Source organism: Canis aureus, chromosome 11 (genome assembly GCF_053574225.1).
Source record: "Canis aureus isolate CA01 chromosome 11, VMU_Caureus_v.1.0, whole genome shotgun sequence".
In the NCBI taxonomy this organism is placed as follows: Eukaryota; Metazoa; Chordata; class Mammalia; order Carnivora; family Canidae; genus Canis; species Canis aureus.
In genome coordinates, this window is record NC_135621.1 from 47,167,494 (window position 1) to 47,188,711 (window position 21,218).

At 38.6% G+C, this 21,218-nt stretch overlaps 1 protein-coding gene and 1 long non-coding RNA gene across 14 annotated transcripts in view; one reads left to right on the top strand and one right to left on the bottom strand.

The window, feature by feature from the left end:
• The window catches only part of VWA3B (von Willebrand factor A domain containing 3B), a 247,173-nt gene that overhangs the window by 83,875 nt on the left and 142,080 nt on the right, over positions 1-21,218 (bottom strand). For 12 of the 13 annotated variants that reach the window (XR_013389397.1, XR_013389396.1, XR_013389395.1 and 9 more), the window contains 3 exons: positions 13,427-13,545; positions 8,798-8,848; positions 2,417-2,621 (listed from right to left, as the gene is read on the bottom strand). Coding sequence is in view for 9 of the 13 variants with exons in the window: in XM_077915129.1 (XP_077771255.1) it covers positions 2,417-2,621; positions 8,798-8,848; positions 13,427-13,545 (375 nt within the window). In the remaining 4 variants the exon portion in view is untranslated. The remainder of the gene's footprint in view (positions 1-2,416; positions 2,622-8,797; positions 8,849-13,426; positions 13,546-21,218) is intronic. The other variant, XR_013389398.1, reaches the window with a different exon arrangement.
• Positions 15,803-21,121, top strand: LOC144324020 (uncharacterized). The gene is made up of 2 exons (XR_013389401.1): positions 15,803-16,197; positions 20,928-21,121. It is a non-coding gene; the product is annotated as an uncharacterized LOC144324020 (long non-coding RNA).

Sequence of the window (21,218 nt, forward strand, 5' to 3'; positions counted from 1 at the left end):
TTCAGTAAGATTTCAAATGATTTATTCCAGGTCTACACACCCCACACACAGTCAGAAAGGGAGTATTATATTGGCAACAAGTATTTAGAGCCCCAAAATATTCATGCCCTTTGAACCAAGGATTCCACTCCTGAGAATTTGTCCTAACAGAATAAACCAAATGCACCACAGAAGTCATTAATACAAGTGAAATAAAACTGAAAATATTCCAAATGTCTAATACTCAGTGAAGAATCAAATAAATCAGGGTAAAATACATGCCATGAAATATTATATAACCACCAAAAAATTAATCTGAATATTCAGAAAAATCTGAGAAAGCATATGAGACAATGCCAAATAAAAAAAGCAGAATATGACATTTTTCTAAAGAAGACATACAGATGGCCAACAGACACATAGAAAGACGCTCAATATCACTAATCATGAGGGAAATGCAAACCAAGACCACGAGGAGATACCATCTCACACCAGTGAGAATAGCTAGTATCAAGAAGAAAAAAAACAAGTGTTGGCAAGGATCTGGAGAAAAAGGATTTCTTATGAACTGCTAGTGGAAATGTAAATTGACGAGGTACTGTGGAAAAACTGCATGGAGATTCCTCAAAAAATTAAAAATAGAATTACCATATGATCCATTAATTTCACTACTGGGGATTTATCCAAAGAAAATTAAAACACTCATTTAAAAAGATACAGACACCCTATTGTTTACTGCAGCATCATTTACAATAGCCAAGATATGGAAGCAACCCAAGTATCCACTGATAGATGAATGGGTAAAGAAGGTGTGTGTGCATGCATGTGTGTGTGTGTGTGTATACATATATATACCCAGTGAAACATCACTAAACCATAAAAAAGAATGAGATCTTGCCATCGGTGACAAAAAGGATGGACCCAGAGAGTACTATGCTAAGTGAAATAAGTCAGACAGAGAAAGAAAAAAACCATATGGTTTTACTTGTATGTGGAATCTAAAAAACAAAACAAATAAAAAGAACCAGAATCAGATCCATAAATACAGAGAACTGATGGTTGCAAGACAGGACGGAGTGGGGGGATGAGCAGAATAGGTGAAGGGAAGTGGGAGCTACAGGCTTCTAGTTATGGAATGAGTGACTCCTGGGGATGAAACATACAGTGCAGGGAATACATGGCACTGTAACACACTGTAATGGCACTATAATAGCATTGTGTGCTGACAGAGGGTAGCTACACTGTGGTGCACGGCAGAACATATTAAATTGTCAAAGCACTATGTTGGTACACTTGAGACTAATTAACATCACGTATCACCTATACTGCAATTAAGGAAAAGAGCCGAATATGAAATGATTATGTAAACCCTGTTTCTATGTGAAAAAACTTAAAAAGGACAAGAAAGCTAAAAGTAAGTGATCCACAGTGGTAATAACAAGGCAGTCAGATATTTTTTCTTTTTGAAAGGTATGTTTTATTAATAATAATTACTAACATTTATGGGGGTGGCTTTCAACATGAAGTATTTTAAAAAGTCATTTTACTCTCATAATAGCCCTATGAGGCAGATACTAGTAATATTATTATTTTACAGATTAAAAAACTTAAAATCTAAACAAAACAAACAAAAAACCTTAATATCTAGAGAGCTGGAGTAACTGGCTAAAATAACATAGGGATTAGGTGCAGATCTGAGGCTGGACCCTGGTCTGGCTCATAGCAAGGTTCAGGCCTTTGGTCTCCATATTATACTTCTGCTTAGTTTTTTTTTTTTTTTTAAAAGATTTTATTTATTTACTCACTAGAGACACAGAGAAAGAGAGAGAGAGAGAGAGAGAGAGAAAGAGAGAGAGAGAGAGGCAGAGACACAGGCAGAGGGAGAGCAGCCTCCACGCAGGGAGCCCGACGTGGGACTCGATCCCGGGACTCCAGGATCACACCCTGGGCTGAAGGCAGGTGCTAAACTGCTGAGCCACCCAGGGATCCCTCTTAGTTTTGTTTTTTAATTAAGAGGACTGTTGTTTAAAAAAGAAGGTCATAGTAAAATCAAATGGCATTTCCTTTCTGTTGAAAAAAAGTCCTCACACACTTTAACTCAGTTGGCTTTAACTCTTATAGAAATCACTGTGGGGGGATCCCTGGGTGGCGCAGCGGTTTAGCGCCTGCCTTTGGCCCAAGGTGCGATCCTGGAGTCCCGGGATCGAGTCCCACGTTGGGCTCCCGGTTCATGGAGCCTGTTTCTCCCTCCTCCTGTGTCTCTGCCTCTTTCTCTCTCTCTCTCTATGTCTATCATAAATAAATAAATAAATCTTTAAAAAAAAAAAAAAGAAATCACTGTGGAGGAAGGTGAGAGGGAGAGGAAGGCCAACACAGGGATGGCAATGATTTGGGACAGGAAGGAGGGAGGACATATAGATGCCTCCAGGGCACCTACCTCTCCTTGTGACTTGTTTGCATGATTCTCCTTCTTGGCAGCCTCCTGGAGTTCCATAGCCTGTTGGATGTACATTTTCCCAGCAAGGATTTCATTTTCCAGCATCGACAGCTCCTTCAATGAAATGGGCCAATTCAACCGTTCTAATGCCCTGTTTAAAGCTGCCTTGTTCTCTAAGTACCGCATGGGCTTATATGCATCTAATCTAAAAATTAAAAAAAAAAGGAGGAAAAAAGACAAAGAAAGTGATAATAGAAAACACATGGAAAGATGATTTTCCAGCAAAACCTCCCCTGAGAACCATCTCTCAGACAGATGTCAGGTTATCAGCTGACAGAACCACAGGCACACTCGACAGTACATCAAGACTGTGGTAGCTTACATGAGTTAAAAATAACCATCTTTGTGAATTATGGTAGGCATTCTTCCCTACTACCTAATCTGATGATCTGATCTTGAAGAAGTTTGATATATATAGCTTTTTTTTTTCTCCAAATTTTTTGGGCATATTGGGAGCCCATTCCTTTCTGCCTAGGCCTACCATTTGGCAGGACCAAAATTGAGCTTTGAAGAGATTTCACACACTGTGCCCAGGAATAACTCTGGGAAACAGAGCAAAGCAAAGGGAAGGGAAGTAAAACAAAAGCCAAATATTTGCCTCAGTGCAGTAATTCTTTTACCAGCTCATTCTAGCTATTTGGATCTCCTCTTCTCCTTTTTATTTTTTTTTTTTTTAAGATTTATTTATTTATTTATTCAGAGAGAGCGAAAGAGAGGCAGAGACACAGGCAGAGAGAGAAGCAGGCTCCATGCAGGGAGCCCGACATGGGACTCAATCCCGGGTCTCCAGGATCACACCCCGGGCTGCAGGCGGCACTAAACCGCTGCACCACTGGGGCTGCCCTCCTCTTCTCCTTTTATAGGCCTACATAGGGCTAACCTTTCTGGCTTCGCTGTTTTGGTATACAAAGAACAGAAGGCAAACTTTCTATGAGCTGATGAACCCAAGTGTGACTCCAGGGGAAGCCAGTGTGGTGTGATGGCCCAGGTCCTGCATACTATTTCCAGTCCAGCTACTGCTACATTTGACACTCCCATGGAGGGAGAGAAAGAAAAGGAAGAAGGAGGAAGCAGGGAGCCAGGAGGAAGAAAGATATAGAGGGAGGGAAGGGGAGGGCATTTCTTAATTATTTTCTTACTGCTTAAAGGGTGACTTTCTTTAGATTTGGGGTGTTGGAAGAGTACATTGCAAACCCAGTAAAACCAAAGGACTCAATCCACAAGCAAACCTGTCAGATAACAGCAAAAATTCTTATTAAAAAAATCTAAATTGGAGTGATGTCAGCAAGACGGTGGACTAAGAAACCCAAGGCCCCCATTCTCCCCTAAGAGATATGGACTCATCAATATATGGACCAAATTCCCTCTATGAGAATTCCAGAAACCAGGTAGGAGGTCACAGCACTCAAGATGAACACAAAGCCAAGAAGAATAGTAGATTAAAGTGGATAGAAAATATTGTTGCATTTTGCCTAGGCTAGTCCCCCTGATTCCCTGGCACAGTGCAGTGTAATTAGGAGAAAACTCATAAATTGTGGCTTCCCCCTTGGAAGGGACAGAAGAGAGGAAACATACATCCAACATTCTGGCTTTCTGGGGGACTTCCCAAGAGACTGGTTTCCATCTCATGTGACTCAGAGCACTCAGTACCCTCTGGATACCATTTTAGGGGTAGCTAATAAAAAGGGGTGTTCCATGGCTTGTTACAGCACCAGACACTGCAATACCAAAAATAGGCACCAGGGGGAGCAAGAGATTATGGGCTCCTGAGAGGAAAGGGGGCAAACCTCTTAAAAAAAAAAAAAGAGTAAACACACAAGCCTGGGTAAGGCACACTTCAGAAAAGGTTTGAAAGATTCCCAGAATCTCTAGCCCAGAGGATTGGTGAAGTCATTCCTTGTAAGAAGCTATTCTGTATAGACTAGACTGGGAGAGGTATCTGGTTTTTTCAAATACTCAAATCTCCACTGAAGATTCTGAGGCATACAAAGAAACAGGGAAAGGTGGCTCAATCAAAGCAACAAAATAAGTCTCCAGAAATCTTTCCTAAAGAAATGGGAGCTCTCTGAACGACCCGACAAAGAACTCAAAATAACTGTCCTAAGGATGTTCAGTGAGCTCAAAGAGAACACAGACAACTACATAAAATCAGGAAAATGATGCATGAACAAAAAGAGAATATCAACAAAAATACAGACAGAAACTATAAAAAAGAACCAAGAAAATTCTGGATCTGAAGAATAACTATGAAATGAAAAATTCCTCAGAGAGTTTTAAAAGTCTTGATCAAGCAGAAGAAAAAAATCAGCAAATTATTGCTACTTTAAGTCATAAACTGTTACAAGAGACAAAGAAGGACATTATATAATGATAAAAGGGTCAGTCCACCAGGAAGATATAATTATAAATATATATGCACCCAATGAACCCAATGAACCCAGAACTCCTAAAAATATGACACATTGACAGAATTGAAGGGAGGAGAAATAATAAAAGTAGGAGATTTCAATCCACATTTTTAACTATTGATGTAACAACCAAACAGATGGTCAATAAGGAAAGAGTACTTGAACAATACCATAAGCTAATTGGACCTAACAGATATATGCAGAACATGCCACCAGCCAACAGCAGGATACATAGTTCTTATATTTAGACATGAAACATTCCCTGGGACAGGCCACATGTTAGGCCACAAAACAAGTGCTAAAAGTTTTCAAAATCACAATCACTTAAAAAAATCTTCTCATCACAATGGGACAAAATTAGAAATAAATAGCCTATGGAAAACTGGAAAATCCAGGAACATGTGGAAATTAAATACCACACTCTTAAATAGCCAGTGGGTCAAAGAAGAAATTACAAGGGAGATTAGAAAATATCTTGGGATACCTAAAAATGAAAACACAAAATAACAAAATGTATGAAATACTGTAAAAGCAGTACTAAGAGAAAAATTTATTGTGCTAAATGCTTACATCAAAAAAGAAGAAAGATCTCAAATAAATAACCTAACTTCATACCTAAAGGAACTGGAAAAAAGAACTAAATCCAAAGTTAGTAAAGGAAGGAAATAATAAAGATTAGAGCAGAAATAAATAAAATGCTGTATAGAAAAACAATAGAAAAAAATCAGTGAAACTAAGAATTGACTTTTGGAAAGAACAACAAAACTGATAAATGCTCAGCTAGATTAACTGAAAAAGAGAAGACTCACACAATCAGAATCAGAAAGGAAAAAAGGGACATTATAACTCATGTTACAGAAGTAAAACGGATTATGAGAGACTACTATGATGAGTTATACATCAACAAATTGGTTAACCTAGAAGGAATGGATACATTTCTAGAAACATACAATCTGCTAAGACGGAATCACAAGGAAATAAAAGAAATTCTGAACAGACCTATAGCTAGAAAGGAGATTGAATAAGTAAGCAAATACAACAAAGATAAGCCCAGCACCAAATGGCTTCAAGGGAGAATTCTACCAAGCATTTAAAGAACCAATCCTCCTCAAATACTTCCAAAATGTGCAGAGGAGGGTACATTTCTAGACTCATTCTATGAAGCCAGCATTTCCCCATACCAAAGCCAGACAAAAATACTACAAGAAAAGAAAACTACAGACCAATATCCTTTATGAACATTGATACAAAAATCCTCAACAACATACTAGCAAACCAAATTCAACAGCACATTAAAAGGATTACACACGATTAAAAGTGAGATTTATTCCTGGAATTCAAGGATGGTTCAACATATAAAAATTGATGAGATACATCACATTAACAGAATGAAGGGATGGGGAAACCCCTCTTGGTTACCTCAAGTGCTGCAGAAAAATCATTTCAAAAAATTCAACACCCTTTCATGAAAAAAAAAAAATATATATATATATATACCCAACAAGCCAGAAAGAGAAGGAAACTACCTCAACATAAGAAAGGCCTCATATGGGACACCTGGGTGGCTCAGTGGTTTAGCACCTGCCTTTGGCCCTGGAGCCCCGGGATCGAGTCCCACATCAGGCTCCCTGCATGGAGCCTGCTTTTCCCTCTGCCTCTTTCTCTGCCTCTCTCTCTCTCTGTCTCTCATGAATAAATAAATAAAATCTTTAAAAACAAAATGAAAGAAAGGACTCATATGAGGAGCCCACAGCTGACATCATCCTCAACAGTGAACAACTGGAAGCTTTTCTTTCCAGGTCAGGAACAAGGCAATGTCCATTCTGACCACTTTTATTCAACAAAGTACTGAAAGTCCTATCCAGAGAGATTGGGCAAGAAAAATAAAATACATCTAAACTGGAAAGAAGTAAAATTACATCTGTTCATAGATGGCATGATTTTATATGTAGAAAATCCTAAGGATTCCATAAAAAATACTGTTAGAACTAATAAATAAATTCAACAAAGTAGCAGGGTAAAATATCAACACAGAAAAATCAGTTGCATTTCTATACACTAATAATGCACAATCCAAAAAGGAAATTAAGACAACAATCCCATGTACAATAGCAACTAAAAGAATAAAGTACTAAGGAATAAAATTAACCAAGGGTGTAAAAGACTTGTATACTGTAAACTATAAAATGTTGCTGAAAATAATTTTAAAAGATGTAAATAAATGGGAAAGACATCCCGTGTTCCTGGATTAGAAGGCTTAATATTGTTAAAATATCCATACTATCCAAAGTAACCTACAGATTCAATTCAACCTGTAAAAATCTCAATGGCATTTTTTTGCAGAAATAGAAAAAAATCATCCTAATTCATGAAACCTCAGGGGATTCCAGATAGCCAAAACAATCTTGATAAAGAACGAAGTTGGAGGCCTCACATTTCCTGATTCCAGAACATCTTACACAAAGCTACAATAATCAAAAGGCTGTGGTATTGGTATAAAGACAAACATGATCAGTGGAACAGAATAAAGAGCCCAGAAATAAATTCTTTTGTATGTATATAGTCAAATGATCTTCATCAAAGGTGGCAAGACCTCGTTCTGGAGGAAAGGACAGTTTCTTCAACAAATGGTTCTGGGAAAACTAGATATCCACAGGCAAAAGAATGAAGTTGAACCTTTAACTAATACTATATATAAAAATTAAGTCAAAACAATGGATTAAAGACATAAACAGAAGACCAAAAACAATAAAACTCCTAAAAGAAACTAGAGGAGGAAAGCTTCATTGGATTTGGCAATGCTTTCTTGGATATGACAGCAGAAGCACAGACACAAATGCAAACAGACAATGGAATTACATCAAACTTAAAAACTATGCAACAAAGGAAACCATCAAGATGGTGTCAAGGCAACCTTCAGAGTTAGAGAAAGTATTTGAAAATCATCTATCTGATAAGCAGTTAAAATCCAAAATACATAAAGAACTCCTCTACCTCAACAACAACAACAACAACAAAACAACAAAATAACTGAGTTAAAAAGTGAGTAAAGAACGTGAATAAACATTTCTCCAAAGAAAATATACTCATGGTCAACAAGCATGGAAAAGGATACTTAACATTATTGATCATTAAGAAAAATGCAAATGAAAACCACAAGGAGATACCATTTCACACCACCAGGCCACCAGGATGGCTTTAGTTATTTAAAAAAAAAAAAAAAGTGAAATAACAAGTGTTGGCAAGGACGTCAAGAAACAAGGACCCTCATATTTTGCTGGTAGGAATGAAAAATGGTACAGTTGCTATGAAAAAGTCTGATGGTTCCTCAAAAAGTTAAACATAGAATTACCCCGTGGTTCAGCAAATCACTCCTAGAAATGTTCTCAAGAGAGATGAAAACATATGTCCACACAGAAACTTTTACATGAATGTATATGGCAGCATTGTTCTGAACAGCCCCAAGATGGAAACAACTCAAATATCCACCAATGAAAGAATGGAGAAACAAACTGGTATATACATACAATGAATCCATACTGAGGCATATAAAGGATACTACATATGCTACAACTTAGAAACATTAAATTTTTACAAAAGTAAGGAAAAGAAGACAGACACAAAAATGTCACATATTGTAGGATTCCTTTCCTAGGATAGATCCAGAAGAGGCAAATAGACAGAAATTAGAAAACAGACTAGTGGTTACCAGACAGGGAGAGAGGTATGGAGGATTACTTAACCGGTACATGGTGTTTCTTCTGAGGTAGACAAAGTTTTGAAACTCGAGGGAGGTAGTGGTTTACACGACATTTTGAATAAATACCATAGAACTGTAAGCTTTAAAACAGTTAATTGGAGGTTATGTGAATTTCACCAAAATAAAAAAGAAAGTGGAGAGATGCTGGCTTACTTTTCTTTTTCTTCTTGAGATAATGCTCTCCAAACAATTTTATTCAAACGTCTGTTTAAAAAGAAAAAACAATAATTATTTGGTAGTAGTACTTCATTTCATGGCAAAAGGCTGATCCCAGGCTCTGAAGGACACTGCAGGCAGAGCCCAAGCCAAGGGACACATGCACTGGACCATGTCACTGCTGTGTGCTTACAGATATTGAATATGAGTATCTATCTGCCTCCCTTGGCATCACCGCAGAAACCTCCTAGCTTTGTGGCAATCGTGTTCAATATTAAAGGAGGGCATGGCTCTCAGCTCAGTCAGGTAAAACCCGAGTAAAGAAATGGCAGTAAGCAAAATTGTTGTCATTTTCTCTGCATGAAGTCGCTAAACACCCCGTTTTTCTTCCTATGGAAAAGTACAACTGTGCCCTTAGTTTACCTTCTATAGACATTCTTCTACCTGGAATTCAGAGCAAAAGCGGTTGGGGGGGTCATAAATAATAGGATCGGGACACATTTTAGAGATCAATCAGGCTGACCTTCTTGTTGTCTAAGCAAGGTCATTGAGAGGGGCAAGCACATGAAGTGCCCTGCTCTTTCGTCACTGCTTGTTGCTAGTGGCAGTGCTGAGACGTTCTGAAGCTTATCACTGAACATGTTTGTGGAGTGAGGAGAGGAGGAGGCTGGAGCCAGTGGTTTCTATGGGGCAAACACAGCTCCTTTCCTTGTTACAAATCAGTGATGCTTCTTTCAGGGGTGCCAGCCCCAGTCTGTTCCCCCTTCCTGTACCACTACATCACTATCCAAAGCAGGTTTCTTAGAGTACAGAGCACAGAACACTGGCCCCGGGGGGGGGGGGGGGGGGGGCTGTGAGCTGGTGTTCCATAAAAACAAAACAAAAACCACCAAGCTTCCATAAAATTTGGTAGGAGAATACTGTCTGTCTCCAGGAGGCAGACCTGGACCCAGGTCTCTAACCCCTGGACCCAGCAGCAGCAGCAGCACAGGATGCTGAGAACACTTCGAGTGGTACTACCCTGCCTGACCTCCCTTCGTGAGACCACGGGAAGTGGGTCTGGCATGTGGTGAAGAGCACAGGCTCTGGAGCCAGACGGCCTGGGTCCAAGCTCAGCTGGCTTCTCCTCTTATGAGCTGTGAGACTTTAGGCCAGCAGCCAGCTCTGTAGAATGTGGATAATAATGGCATCTCCCTCCTAGAGTTGCCATGAGGGCTCAGTGAGCCAGTGTGGGCACAGCACACAGAACCTGTCTGACACGAGTAAATGCTCTGTGATATCAGCTGTCAGGAAGCAGGAAAGAAGCCATCTCAGTGCTTCTGTCTTACCTGGATGTTTTGGGTTCCTTGGGGCCTATTTGGAAATTGGGTTTTTTAAATTATGAGTTCATGTATCAATAAGCAGGGCTTCTAAGACTTGTTTAAATGATTCGTCGGATGCATTTTTGGCTTGTGTGTGTATGCTTCTCTGAAAACAAAATGAAAAATACAACTTCATTTAAAAATCCCCTAAAATCTAAACCTTGAAAGTAGATGCAGTATAGTAGGGAGGCTGGGAGTGAGGACACAGGATTTGGAGCTACATGGCTCTGGGTTCAAATCCCAGTGCTTCTACATTGCTGTTGTATGATCCTGTGTTACATAACTTTTTGAAACTCGGTTTTCTTATCTGAAACAAGGATAACACCACCTACCTTGGTGCTGGGAGGATTGAGATGTACATACAAAGTGACCAGGAATAACTCAGTGTTTATTCCCTCCAGGTTCTGAGGATGGGCGAGGCTTGGAAACTGAGAAGCCCTGAGTGAATGTGGGTCCAATTAGCTAGCACATACCACTAATTTTAATTCAATCCTTTAGAAAATACTCTTCTAAAAGCACACTTACATAACCTTGTAATCCCCCTATTTTCCATCTATACTGAAATACTTCAGAGCACAAAGAGCAGAAAAAGTGGGTGCATGTGAAGTGAGGGCAGCTGAGAGCGTTGATCCTGGCTCCCAATTGGCCATGTGATGGTGGGAAAGCCACAAGAGGTGTGGGATGAGGCCATCCCTGCGGGATGCTGAGAGGGCACGGGACATGAGGGCTTCTCTGAGGCTGGTCCATCCCTTGATTCACGGATTTTACTAACCACAGTTTTCCTCTTTTTTTTTTTTTGTTTTAGGAAAGTGAAATTTGGTTGGGGGGTTGCATTCACTAGCTCTCTATATCTCTAACTGACAAATCTACTTGTGCCAAGAATTGCCAGACTTTGCAAAGCAACTTGTAACTAATGACGTTTCAGAAATCTAACCAGCAGGCAGAGCATATAGGAGGTCATAGGCAGAGGTTACTAGGCATGGCCCCACAGCCAGATTAGATCTGATGCTTCTCCTGTGGAACTGAGGGCTGCAGCCTTGACCTTACACTTAAAATCGAAATATACTGCTGAAAAATGACCCCAGAAGCCAGCCAGGTCTGGCAATCCTCACTCAAAGTTTATACCCAGACACACAAAGCCAAAATTGCTATCTCAATTCTTAAAATATTGAAATAAAAGAACTCCCAACACACAGCCACTAAGTTGACTAACATAGCTAGTTACGTCACTATTTTGGCTAAAGGGCTGTGAGCTTCCCAATTGTGTGGTCATCGCTTACCATACAAATTCAGAGTTGTATCTGGCTTGTGACGGGAAACTCCTTAGAAATGCCATATTGCAGACAGAGTGGGAGTAAACCAAGTTTCATTAATTACTTTTCATGGTATGTGTAATCTTTAGAAAGCTAGAGAGCAAGATGGGAAAGGGAAGTGACACGCCAACAAAATTCTTAAGTACTACTGAATGCAAAAGATCAGGAAGTTTTGTTCTGTATAATATTAATGTTAATATTATTAAATAATATTAAATAACTCATTTAATATAAACATCACATTACCACATATTAATTCAATGATATTGAATTTTAAATAATATTAATATTAAAATTAATGTTACTATTAATAACAATTTAGCATAACATTTCTCTAAGAATCCTAAAAGGCTTTTCCAGATTCACTCACTGGAAGTAGGAAGTGGGACAACTCACTATGTCTGTATTTCGGTTTTGCTATTTGGGAAGGAAGAATCCTTGTCTTTCAGAGAAAGAACACAGGGGGAAGAGCTGCATGACAACTATATTCAATGTATTTATGGTTATTTTAGGATCAGCAGATTCAAGGAATGAAAGGGGAAAGTAATTAACATTAACTAGATCAAATTAAATTCCAGTAGTCACATACATACGTAGCAACACCTGTGAGGGAGAGGCAATAAGGGGGAAAGCAAGGATGCCGAGCACTGGCCCTTGGAAGTTGATCTCCTTGCAGGGGAGGGAGGAGCCTATGCAGAAGCTGTGAGCCCTCTGAGGGCCACAAGCAGGGTGGGTGGTGGGTCACTAGGGATGGGCCTCTCTGAGGAAGCCCACTGGAGCTGAGGCAAGGTGGGAGTGAAAACAGACCAACTGCAGGACAGGAAGAGGGTTGTCATTGCTGGGAGGCCAGAGGAGGCCTGCCTGGTGCAGGAGAGGCAAAGCAGAGGGGCAGCCCCTGTGTGCCGGGGATGCAGGAGAAACCAACAGAGCAGAAGGTCGGGCCCATGGAGAAGAGTAAGCCTTGGCATAGTTCATTGTGTCTGCAAGAGACATGAAGGGCAGACAAAGACTCAGAGGAGTCCTAAGGAGCCTGGAGGCAGCTGAAGGAGCTCATGTAAGACAGTCTCCATTCTTCTGTGAGGGCAGGAGAAGGCTCCCGTGAAAGGAGACTTGCAGAAGCCTGTGATGGGCCTGGTGGGGAAAGGCCAGTGTCTGGACCAGATTGTGCACCTCATGTGGCAGGAGGGGAACACACATGACACACATTGCAAAATGACAACAGAATAGCATATGCTGGCTAGGATATGTCATTAACTTTTGTGTACTTTCATTTCTCCCCCCTACGTGGTGGGAGGTGAAAATCCAGTTGCACAGCTTCCAGAACCAAGGAAAGGCCTGCTTGGAGACAGAGGGCATGCTCAAAGTTTAGGTGCTGGGCACAAGGGATTAATAAAGTGCCAGGAGTGGGATGGGGCAGTGACCACAGAGCTAGGCCAAGTGTGAGACTGGGCATCTCCCTTGTGAGAAGAGACCGCTTCTCAGCATTAACATGGGGACTAAGACTATAACTTTCACTGTAGTCAACTTGTCTTCCTGATCTTGGGAAAAAAATGGTTTACGTAGTAGGAGACATTCACATTATCTCCATTATCTCCTTATTGTGGAGTTTCATTAATCACTTTATAACATCTGAGGTGCTGAAATGATCAAATTCACACTGCTAATAGGAAAACTTTAAGGATCTCAGGGAAAACATGAAATTTCTATAGATTTTGGAGAGGGAAGGTGGTTCCTTTAAAACTCTGTTGGACTTTTTCAGGTCATATACTTCATGTAGTACCTGGCACAGAGGAAGCACCTCTGTTTGTGGCTGCAACTGCTAATATGCCTTCTGGGAAACCACTAAATAGCTGCTCCAGGTAAAGGAGTAAAATCTAAGCTAAAACAAAAGAAAACAAGCCCAAACAAATAAATTCCACAGCCATTACAGAGTTGCCAGGAATAATACTCACCTTTCATAGCTCTTAATTGCCTGTTCCACTTTTTGCTTGTAGATATTGAGCTTGACTCCTTGGGGGTTAATTAATGTCATCTTATTGGTGTCGTTGGACACATGTGCCAGAGGGAACACCTACACATTGATACCAAAGGAAGGTGTCATTTGATAGGTTAACATGTGCCTTCAAAAATAGATATACATGGCCATACAGCATGTTTTTCTAACTACAAAATCAATATAATTACAGAAAAATTAGAGAATACAGAATATCACAAAGAAAAAAAGTAAGAATCCGAGGTATCTTCACTAACCCTTTTCTTCCAGTTTTAAAACTATATATTTTTAAAATCACCACCACCACCACACACACAAAACAATAGTTTCAGGAAACTCATCTGACTCAAATATCATCTTCATAAGCCCTTGTCAAATTGATGAGAGTGAGCAATTTCTAAGAAAAGGGATTGCCTACCTTATAAATTGCTTCTTGGGTTAAACATCTTTTTCATATATTTATTTTACATTTTGTTTTCTCTTGAAAATATCCGATTATATTTGACATCTTTAGACTATCTTCTTGTCAATTTATAAGAGATTCTTATAAATGACATATAGAGAAGCCTTAATGATCACATTTTATAAGCACAGCAGAGGAGCCAGAGAAAGCTCCTTTTTTATTCTTTCTGTCTGCATTTGGTGCCTACTTTCAGGTTTGGGGATGCCTAGGATTCCAAGCCATCTTAATAATACCTATAATGTTATTTATTTACCTCTTTGTCTATTACTTCTCTCTCCCTAGTAGAATGTAAGCTCCATCAGAGCAGAAACTTCATTTTACTTACTACTGTATTCCCATTACCTAGAACATTGACTGGCACATAGCGTGCCCTCAACAAATATTTGTTGGTAAATGAATAAATACATATTCATAAAGGCATATTCCATATCTTAATATTTAAACAAAAAAGAAAAGTCTAACAGAATACCAAGCTAAAATATTGTTTCAAAATTAAATATGATTCCAACTGTAAGCAGCATGTAGGCATTTTGAAAATATGTAGAATAGCTGTTGAGAAGTCAATTTTTACTTTCAATCAAGATGATACGGTTCATGCTTTTATGTCCCCTCTTACATTAAAAATTATACAAAAATTATATTGTTATTGCTTAAGAAAAAATGCAAGAGAATGGAAAGGAGAAAGGAAAGAAAAAAAATGTCAGATGCATGGTTGCTAAATTTCTAGATACAAAGCTGAATGGAACTGTGAACAAGTGAGCAGGGCTAAAACTGCGGACATTCTGGCTCTGTGTCTAAAGAGAGCAGGGGAGTGAGAGCACAACCCCTGGAGAGCAAGTAGGACTGTGAGTGTTTTGTAAGAGAGGGCCCAAGTCAGGCTCAGGGCCTGAAGCCCATGTGGTATGAGGATCTCTCATTCCTTGAAGAAAACTCTGCCAAGTGAGAGAGGACACTGATGTAGCCTCACCACCAAGAACAGCCCTCTATATCTATCACATTCTAATACCACCGTGGAACAAGAGCTCTAAACGCCAGTGAGGGGGGTTTAGGGGGATGGATTTAGACAACTGCAAAACAGAAGGAGAAAGAAAAATACATTTAAAAAATCTTGTTAAAATGATCCACTATCCTAAAATTCCAAAATATATGATGAAAAAGTGCAAAAATAATGGCTGAGAAAATCAACAATGAGAATGTCACTTCACTTGAGAAGAAATTAATCTTATGAGCCATCTAACAACGACTTTCCGGTAGTTATAATTAAAATTAATTATGATTAGGTTGTTCAAAGAAGTAACAGTTATGTAAAAGTACAAAAACATACAGAAGTGCCATAAGAAATAGGCAGGAAAAAGAGTATTTTAAGTAATAAAATAAAACCTATCTTGGAATAAAAGGACATTGAAGTAGAAGACTACATTATTAATTTTGTAATTTAAACATCAAGACCAAAACAAGAAAATAGGCAAAGATTCAGAAAACTTCAGTGAAAGAAATGAGGAGGCTGTGAAATCGAACCTCACTACTTGTCAAATACAGAAATTCAGCATGTGGCTTCTAGAACAACTTTTGTCAAAAGGAAGAGGCCAGAACAGTAGGTTAAAAGGTGAGTCGACTGGGCTTTGAACACTGATTGAAGCTTGCAGTAATGGAAAAAAAAAATCCACAACTCTCAAAATAGAGTTACATATCACAAAAACTTTCAGAGGAAAAAGAAATCAATCTTCACAAAACGAAAGACCTTTACAGTTTTATCACCCCTGGAAAAACTACCCCCTTAGAAGTCTATATATAGCTCTCCAGGTTTGCCAGCATATGGCCCAGATGGAAGTCAACACCATAACATTTAAATTAATGTTCTACTTCCCTCTTTTGTGGTTTTGGATTTCATGCCTTGCATGGCCATCATGTACTTCAGTGTGGTAGTAGTTCAAATTTGGTTTTGTGCATCCACTCTCATTCCTTTCTGCATGCAGATTTAGGGAAAGACAAAGTCATACTCCACACCTTCAGTCTGCGGTCTTAGTTTTTACAACATGGTGGTCATATGGAGGTCCCATGGGATATTCTCTTTATGATGTCAGATGCAGTGTGACTATGAGGTCATAAGGGGCATTCTCATAGGACTTGAGAGGTCAGAAGCAGGTCTGCCCAGCTTTTGTAAGGAAGCACTAGGGGAGGAGAGTGCAGTTATGAAGAAGCTGACAGCTCTGTTTGGAAGGAAATAAAACCTGATCACCTCTCCTCTGAAAATGCTTAACCATTTGGTAAGGCCTCTTTTAAGTTAATCTCAAGAGAATTAAAGTAGGTAATATCTTGAGGCTCTCTTTTGTTGCCAAATATTGTCCAAGAGGTCTCTTGATTTTCATTATAAGAGGTAATAAGTTAATAGCTAATTTGGGTTGATTCTGTTAGAATTTTTCCTAATGTTAGGCCCATAAGCAACCACTATATTTAAGAATAGTTTTGGCGGTGTCAGAATGGCCAAGTGGTCTAAGCAGCCAGACTCAAGAAGAATAGTTTTGTCAATAATGGTAACAGTGTTTTTCCTTTACTCTCTGCCAATCACTAAGCACACTCTACATATTTTCTCATTCGGTCCCTATATAGATATATACACTGAACTGCAGATTTTGTTATATGGCTTTTTACTCTATTAAACTCTGCTGTTCTTTATTCCTTTTTAAAAAAACTACTAGTTTTCTAGCCTAATACAGGTACAAAGTAAACATTTATTGAATACTTGAAAGACTAAAACTATATGTAAATTAATGTTCAAGGCTCAAAATAATGTTTATCTTTTTTTTTAAGATTTTATTTATTTATTCATGAGAGACACGGAGAGAGAGAGAGGCAGAGACACAGGCAAAGGGAGAAGCAGGCTCCTTGCAGGGAGCCTGATGTTGGACTCCATCCCGTGACTCCAGGATCATGCCCTGGGCCAAAGGCAGGCGCCAAACTGCCAAGCCACCCGGGATCCCTGTTTATCTATATTGTAAAACATAATGAAGTCTGGATTCCATCAAATTTGAATTCTTGGTCATTAAAGCATGGGATGAATATAACTTTGCTATTTTTAAAGAGGTATTTGCTAGAAATATGGATAAAGTGATAAGGTTTTCAGAGATTTAGCTTATGTAAGTAAAACTATACTGAAATAATGAAAGAATAGAAAATTAAAATGAAGTACACTTTAACATAGCAATTGGCAAAGTATTTTTAATGTACTGCTCTTAAGTGATAACAAAGATTGACATTGTTAAAATTCCAAGTAAATTGTACAATAATGGGGGAATAATTAAATAAGTCGCAGTAATTCATATTATTATTAGTGCAAAATTAAAAATCCATCCAAATATGGTCATTACAAGGGACTATGTTCATAATGTATGCGAAATGAAGGAAGCAGAATAGAGAACTGTATGCGCAGGTATTAGTAGTTAAGGTCACACTACATATAGAGTTCCTCCTGTGTTTATCAGCAACCCCAGATTTTGAAAATGAGAAAGCAGTATGAAACTGGTGTTTATCTATTTATTGTTCACCAGCTTCACTTTTTTAAACTAAATAAGCTCTTCCAACAAATATCCCAGAGCTTGTTGCCAGATTGGCCAAGGATAAGTCTGATGGGATATGTGTAAAAAAAAAATACAAAAGCTGAGCAAATCCTGCATGGATAATTCTGAACACAGATGCGTGGCTTTATAGACAGTGCAGTTGCACAGGCTTCAGAGTGCGGAAGCTTAAATATCTGCTTTCAAACTGGAACATCTCCAGTCTCCAAAGAACAAATGAAAGAAGGACCAGGACCACAGAATTACCTGGTGAAGGAGGAGTGTGTTGACAAGATCATTCATAAACCCTTGAAAATATGTTACTTACTACAGGGTAGATTATGTCCCACATTTTTCATACAAGCTTTTAGAAAATAAAAGGTTGTTCTTTTCAACTTAGTGAGCATTTTAATTGGCATAGTAGATAAGCTTATGTGTTGACCTGGAACAGTGTCCACTGTAGACTGCTTAGTAAAAATGAAGGCACAAAACTATATATTCAGTTTTACTTCAGTTTTGGTAAAACAAAAACAAAGAATAAAGGATACATTTAAAGCAAAAAAGGTCTGGTCAGACAACCACCAAATGATTCATCAGTGGTGGAATTATGACTTACTCTTTTTCACTTACCTGTATTTTCTCATCTTTATACCTAGTGAACATATATAGCTTTTGTAATAATTGTCTTTTTAAATTTTTAATTAAGATGTCTATCAATACATAATTTTGTTATGTTCAATGCTACTATATATGACAGCAACAAAATGTCCTTGACAGCATCCCTAACCTTTTCGTACCTAACTTCTTTATCAGCTAAATGATGAGATGAATAGCAACTTACCTAAGTTGCTCTAACTTTCAGATACAATACTTTGATGATATCAGATGGTTTGCTCTGAACCTAATATGAGGGCTCATCATGTACTATATTAATGGGATTGTGCCATGGCCTCTCAGGAGAAAATGACAGAGCTAGAGTGCAGGCCCAGAGTATCTGACCACAGTTCTATCCTAATGAACTCTGATTATGGCAAAGCGGGAGGCCTTGAAGGGATACTGTTAAAGAACATCATGATGTTGATGATGATGTAAACTTTCCAATGATACAGATTAAAATTCCCAAATTATTTCATCTTTTTGAAGCAATTGGCAATAAAGAGCTCTGAATTCCAGATTCATCAAATAACTAAAACAATTTTATTCTGTATATGACTTGGTGATGAATTAATCTTTTTGAATAAGCTAAGGTAAAATTATCTGGTCCACTGGAAACCAAAAGTGCCAGTTAGCATCTTGTAATGAAGAGTTGCTAGGGCAACCTCTCTGCTCAATATTTCATTTCCAAGGTGACAGATTTGATGCTGGTCTGGGAAACATTGAAAAACCAAAACATCACTGTGTTCCAGAAGAAGAAAGAACCCATACATAAGTCATGAATGAAACAAAGACCCGGGGACAAAGCCAAACACTGCTTTATAATTTGGCCCCCACAGATGTGGCTGTGCACAGAACACAGGAGTTAGAGTCAATTAAAATTCTCAGTGAAGTGGGTTAAGATTCAGTTTTCCTTTTCAGCTCCATTCTACTTTTCTGTCTACTTTTTTCATAAAACATTAGGTCCAAATCTCAAAAAGCTATACATCTCACTAAGGAGTATATATTTTTAGGTTATTGTCTTCCTAGTCTTTCTATTTCCAAGTGAAGGTTTCTTCCAGTCAGAGGAAATGTTAAGGAATAAAAGATGTTAAGTGTGCTTTGAGAGTGAAATTGGTATTTACTGCAGTATATTTCTATCACCATCATGATTGTTGTTCTTACTCTCAATAACAGAGGAAGGTAAGCAAGCTGGATGGTGTGCTACCATCCAAGGTCTGTGATGAGAATTTACATTGCCACAAAAGGTACCAAGTACAATGCCAATGGTGAAATGCAATTGAAAAATGTTGATCCTCATCCCTTGGCTAAGACAAGAATGTTCTAAAGAACAGGACCCTCACCACTCTTCCAGTTTTTCCTTCTTGGGAATCACTCCATATTTTTCTCTCTCTCACCCCCACATGTTTTAGTCCTATCTAAAGTTCTATTTTAGCCTTGGGTTCCACCCGTACTGTTACCACCTGGGCCACAGTCACCCAGGCCTCGCCTCTGATTGACCCTCACCTTCCTAGCCTCAAACTTTTCCAACTATTCTTGTACCTTGTAGCTGAAGCCCAAACTTGATCTTCTTCTAAAAACCCTTTGATTGTCCTCAGGATAACACTGAATTTTTTTAAGTAATCAAGGCCCTTTCTTTACTAGTGCTAACACCTTCCTCCAGTCACACCAAACTTTCTTTGATCCTTAGACTAGCTCCCCCACTGCTTAGGACGTCCTTCCCCACCTCCTCACCTCATAACTCCTTTTCTGCCCCCTGAGTTTGAACTCTCACAACCAAGTGTGAAGCCTTCTTTGATAACTGAAACTGGGTTAGGGGCCTCTCCAGCATCTTCACTCCACACCTCCCATTTGTTACATTTAACTAGGACTTATTTTACTTGCTATTTCCTCCATGAGATGGCAAACTGTGTTTGGGTAGGAACAAACACTGGCTGTTTTGTTTGGCAGTACCCTAGAGACCAGCTCAGGGCCTGCATACAGTAGGCATGTAATATTTGTTGAATATTTTTATAATAAAAGCCAAAATTTATTGAGTGCCTGCTGAGTACAGTCTGTTATATGCATTACTTCTTTTAATCCCATAACAATCTGAGTAGGTATATTATTTTTACATGAATTACTATGTTTACTTCTTCAGAATATGAACCAGTGAAGAGAGGACAGGTTGAATAAGATTTTATGTCTGCATACTATTTTCAGGGTTTCCAAAGCATTTCTATACTCATAAGAACAAACGTTTATCTATAAATATTATATAGAGTTCCTCTTAGGAAATAGGCTGTCTGTGGGACTATCACTAGTAGAAATGTAAAATTTATTTGAAAGTTGATTTTATTTCCTCTGTCAAAATTTTAAATGTATACATCCTTTGGATCTAGCAATACCACTTTGCAGAATCTATCCCCAAAACGGACTTGTACACGTGCCCCAAAATTTGTGTGCAAGGAAATCTGTTACAGAATTATTTGTGATATGGAAAATAAGGACACAATGTAAATGTACTGGGAAAGAAATGTACTGGGGATGAAAGGTACAGCACAGGAAATATAGTGAACAGCACTATTAAAGCATTTGATGGTGACAGAGGGTATTACACTTGCGGTGAGCACAGCATAACTTATAGAGTTATTGAATCACTGTGTTGTACACATGAAGCTAATGTAACATTCTGTATCAACTATACTTCAATTAGATAAAATAATGAGGAAGAACCTTGAAACTTATAAGATTAAGTCACATATTTACACATATGTAAAGGTTTCTAACACCTTAATTTTTGTTTTAAGTAGGCTCCTTGCCCGGCATGGAGAGCCCAATGTGGGGCCTGGACTCATGACTCCAAGATTGAGACCTGAGCTGAGATCAAAAGTCAGATCTGAGCCAACATAACCAACTGAGCCACCCAGGGGCCCCTAAGACCTTAATTTTTAAGATAATTTTTATAAAATAAAAAATAATTTATAAAAGATAAAATAGCAAATCCATATTGCCTTATTTATGTTTATTAAAATCATTATGCATATGTGTATGAATACATGTTATGTGTATATGTGTGTGTGTGTGTATATATATATATA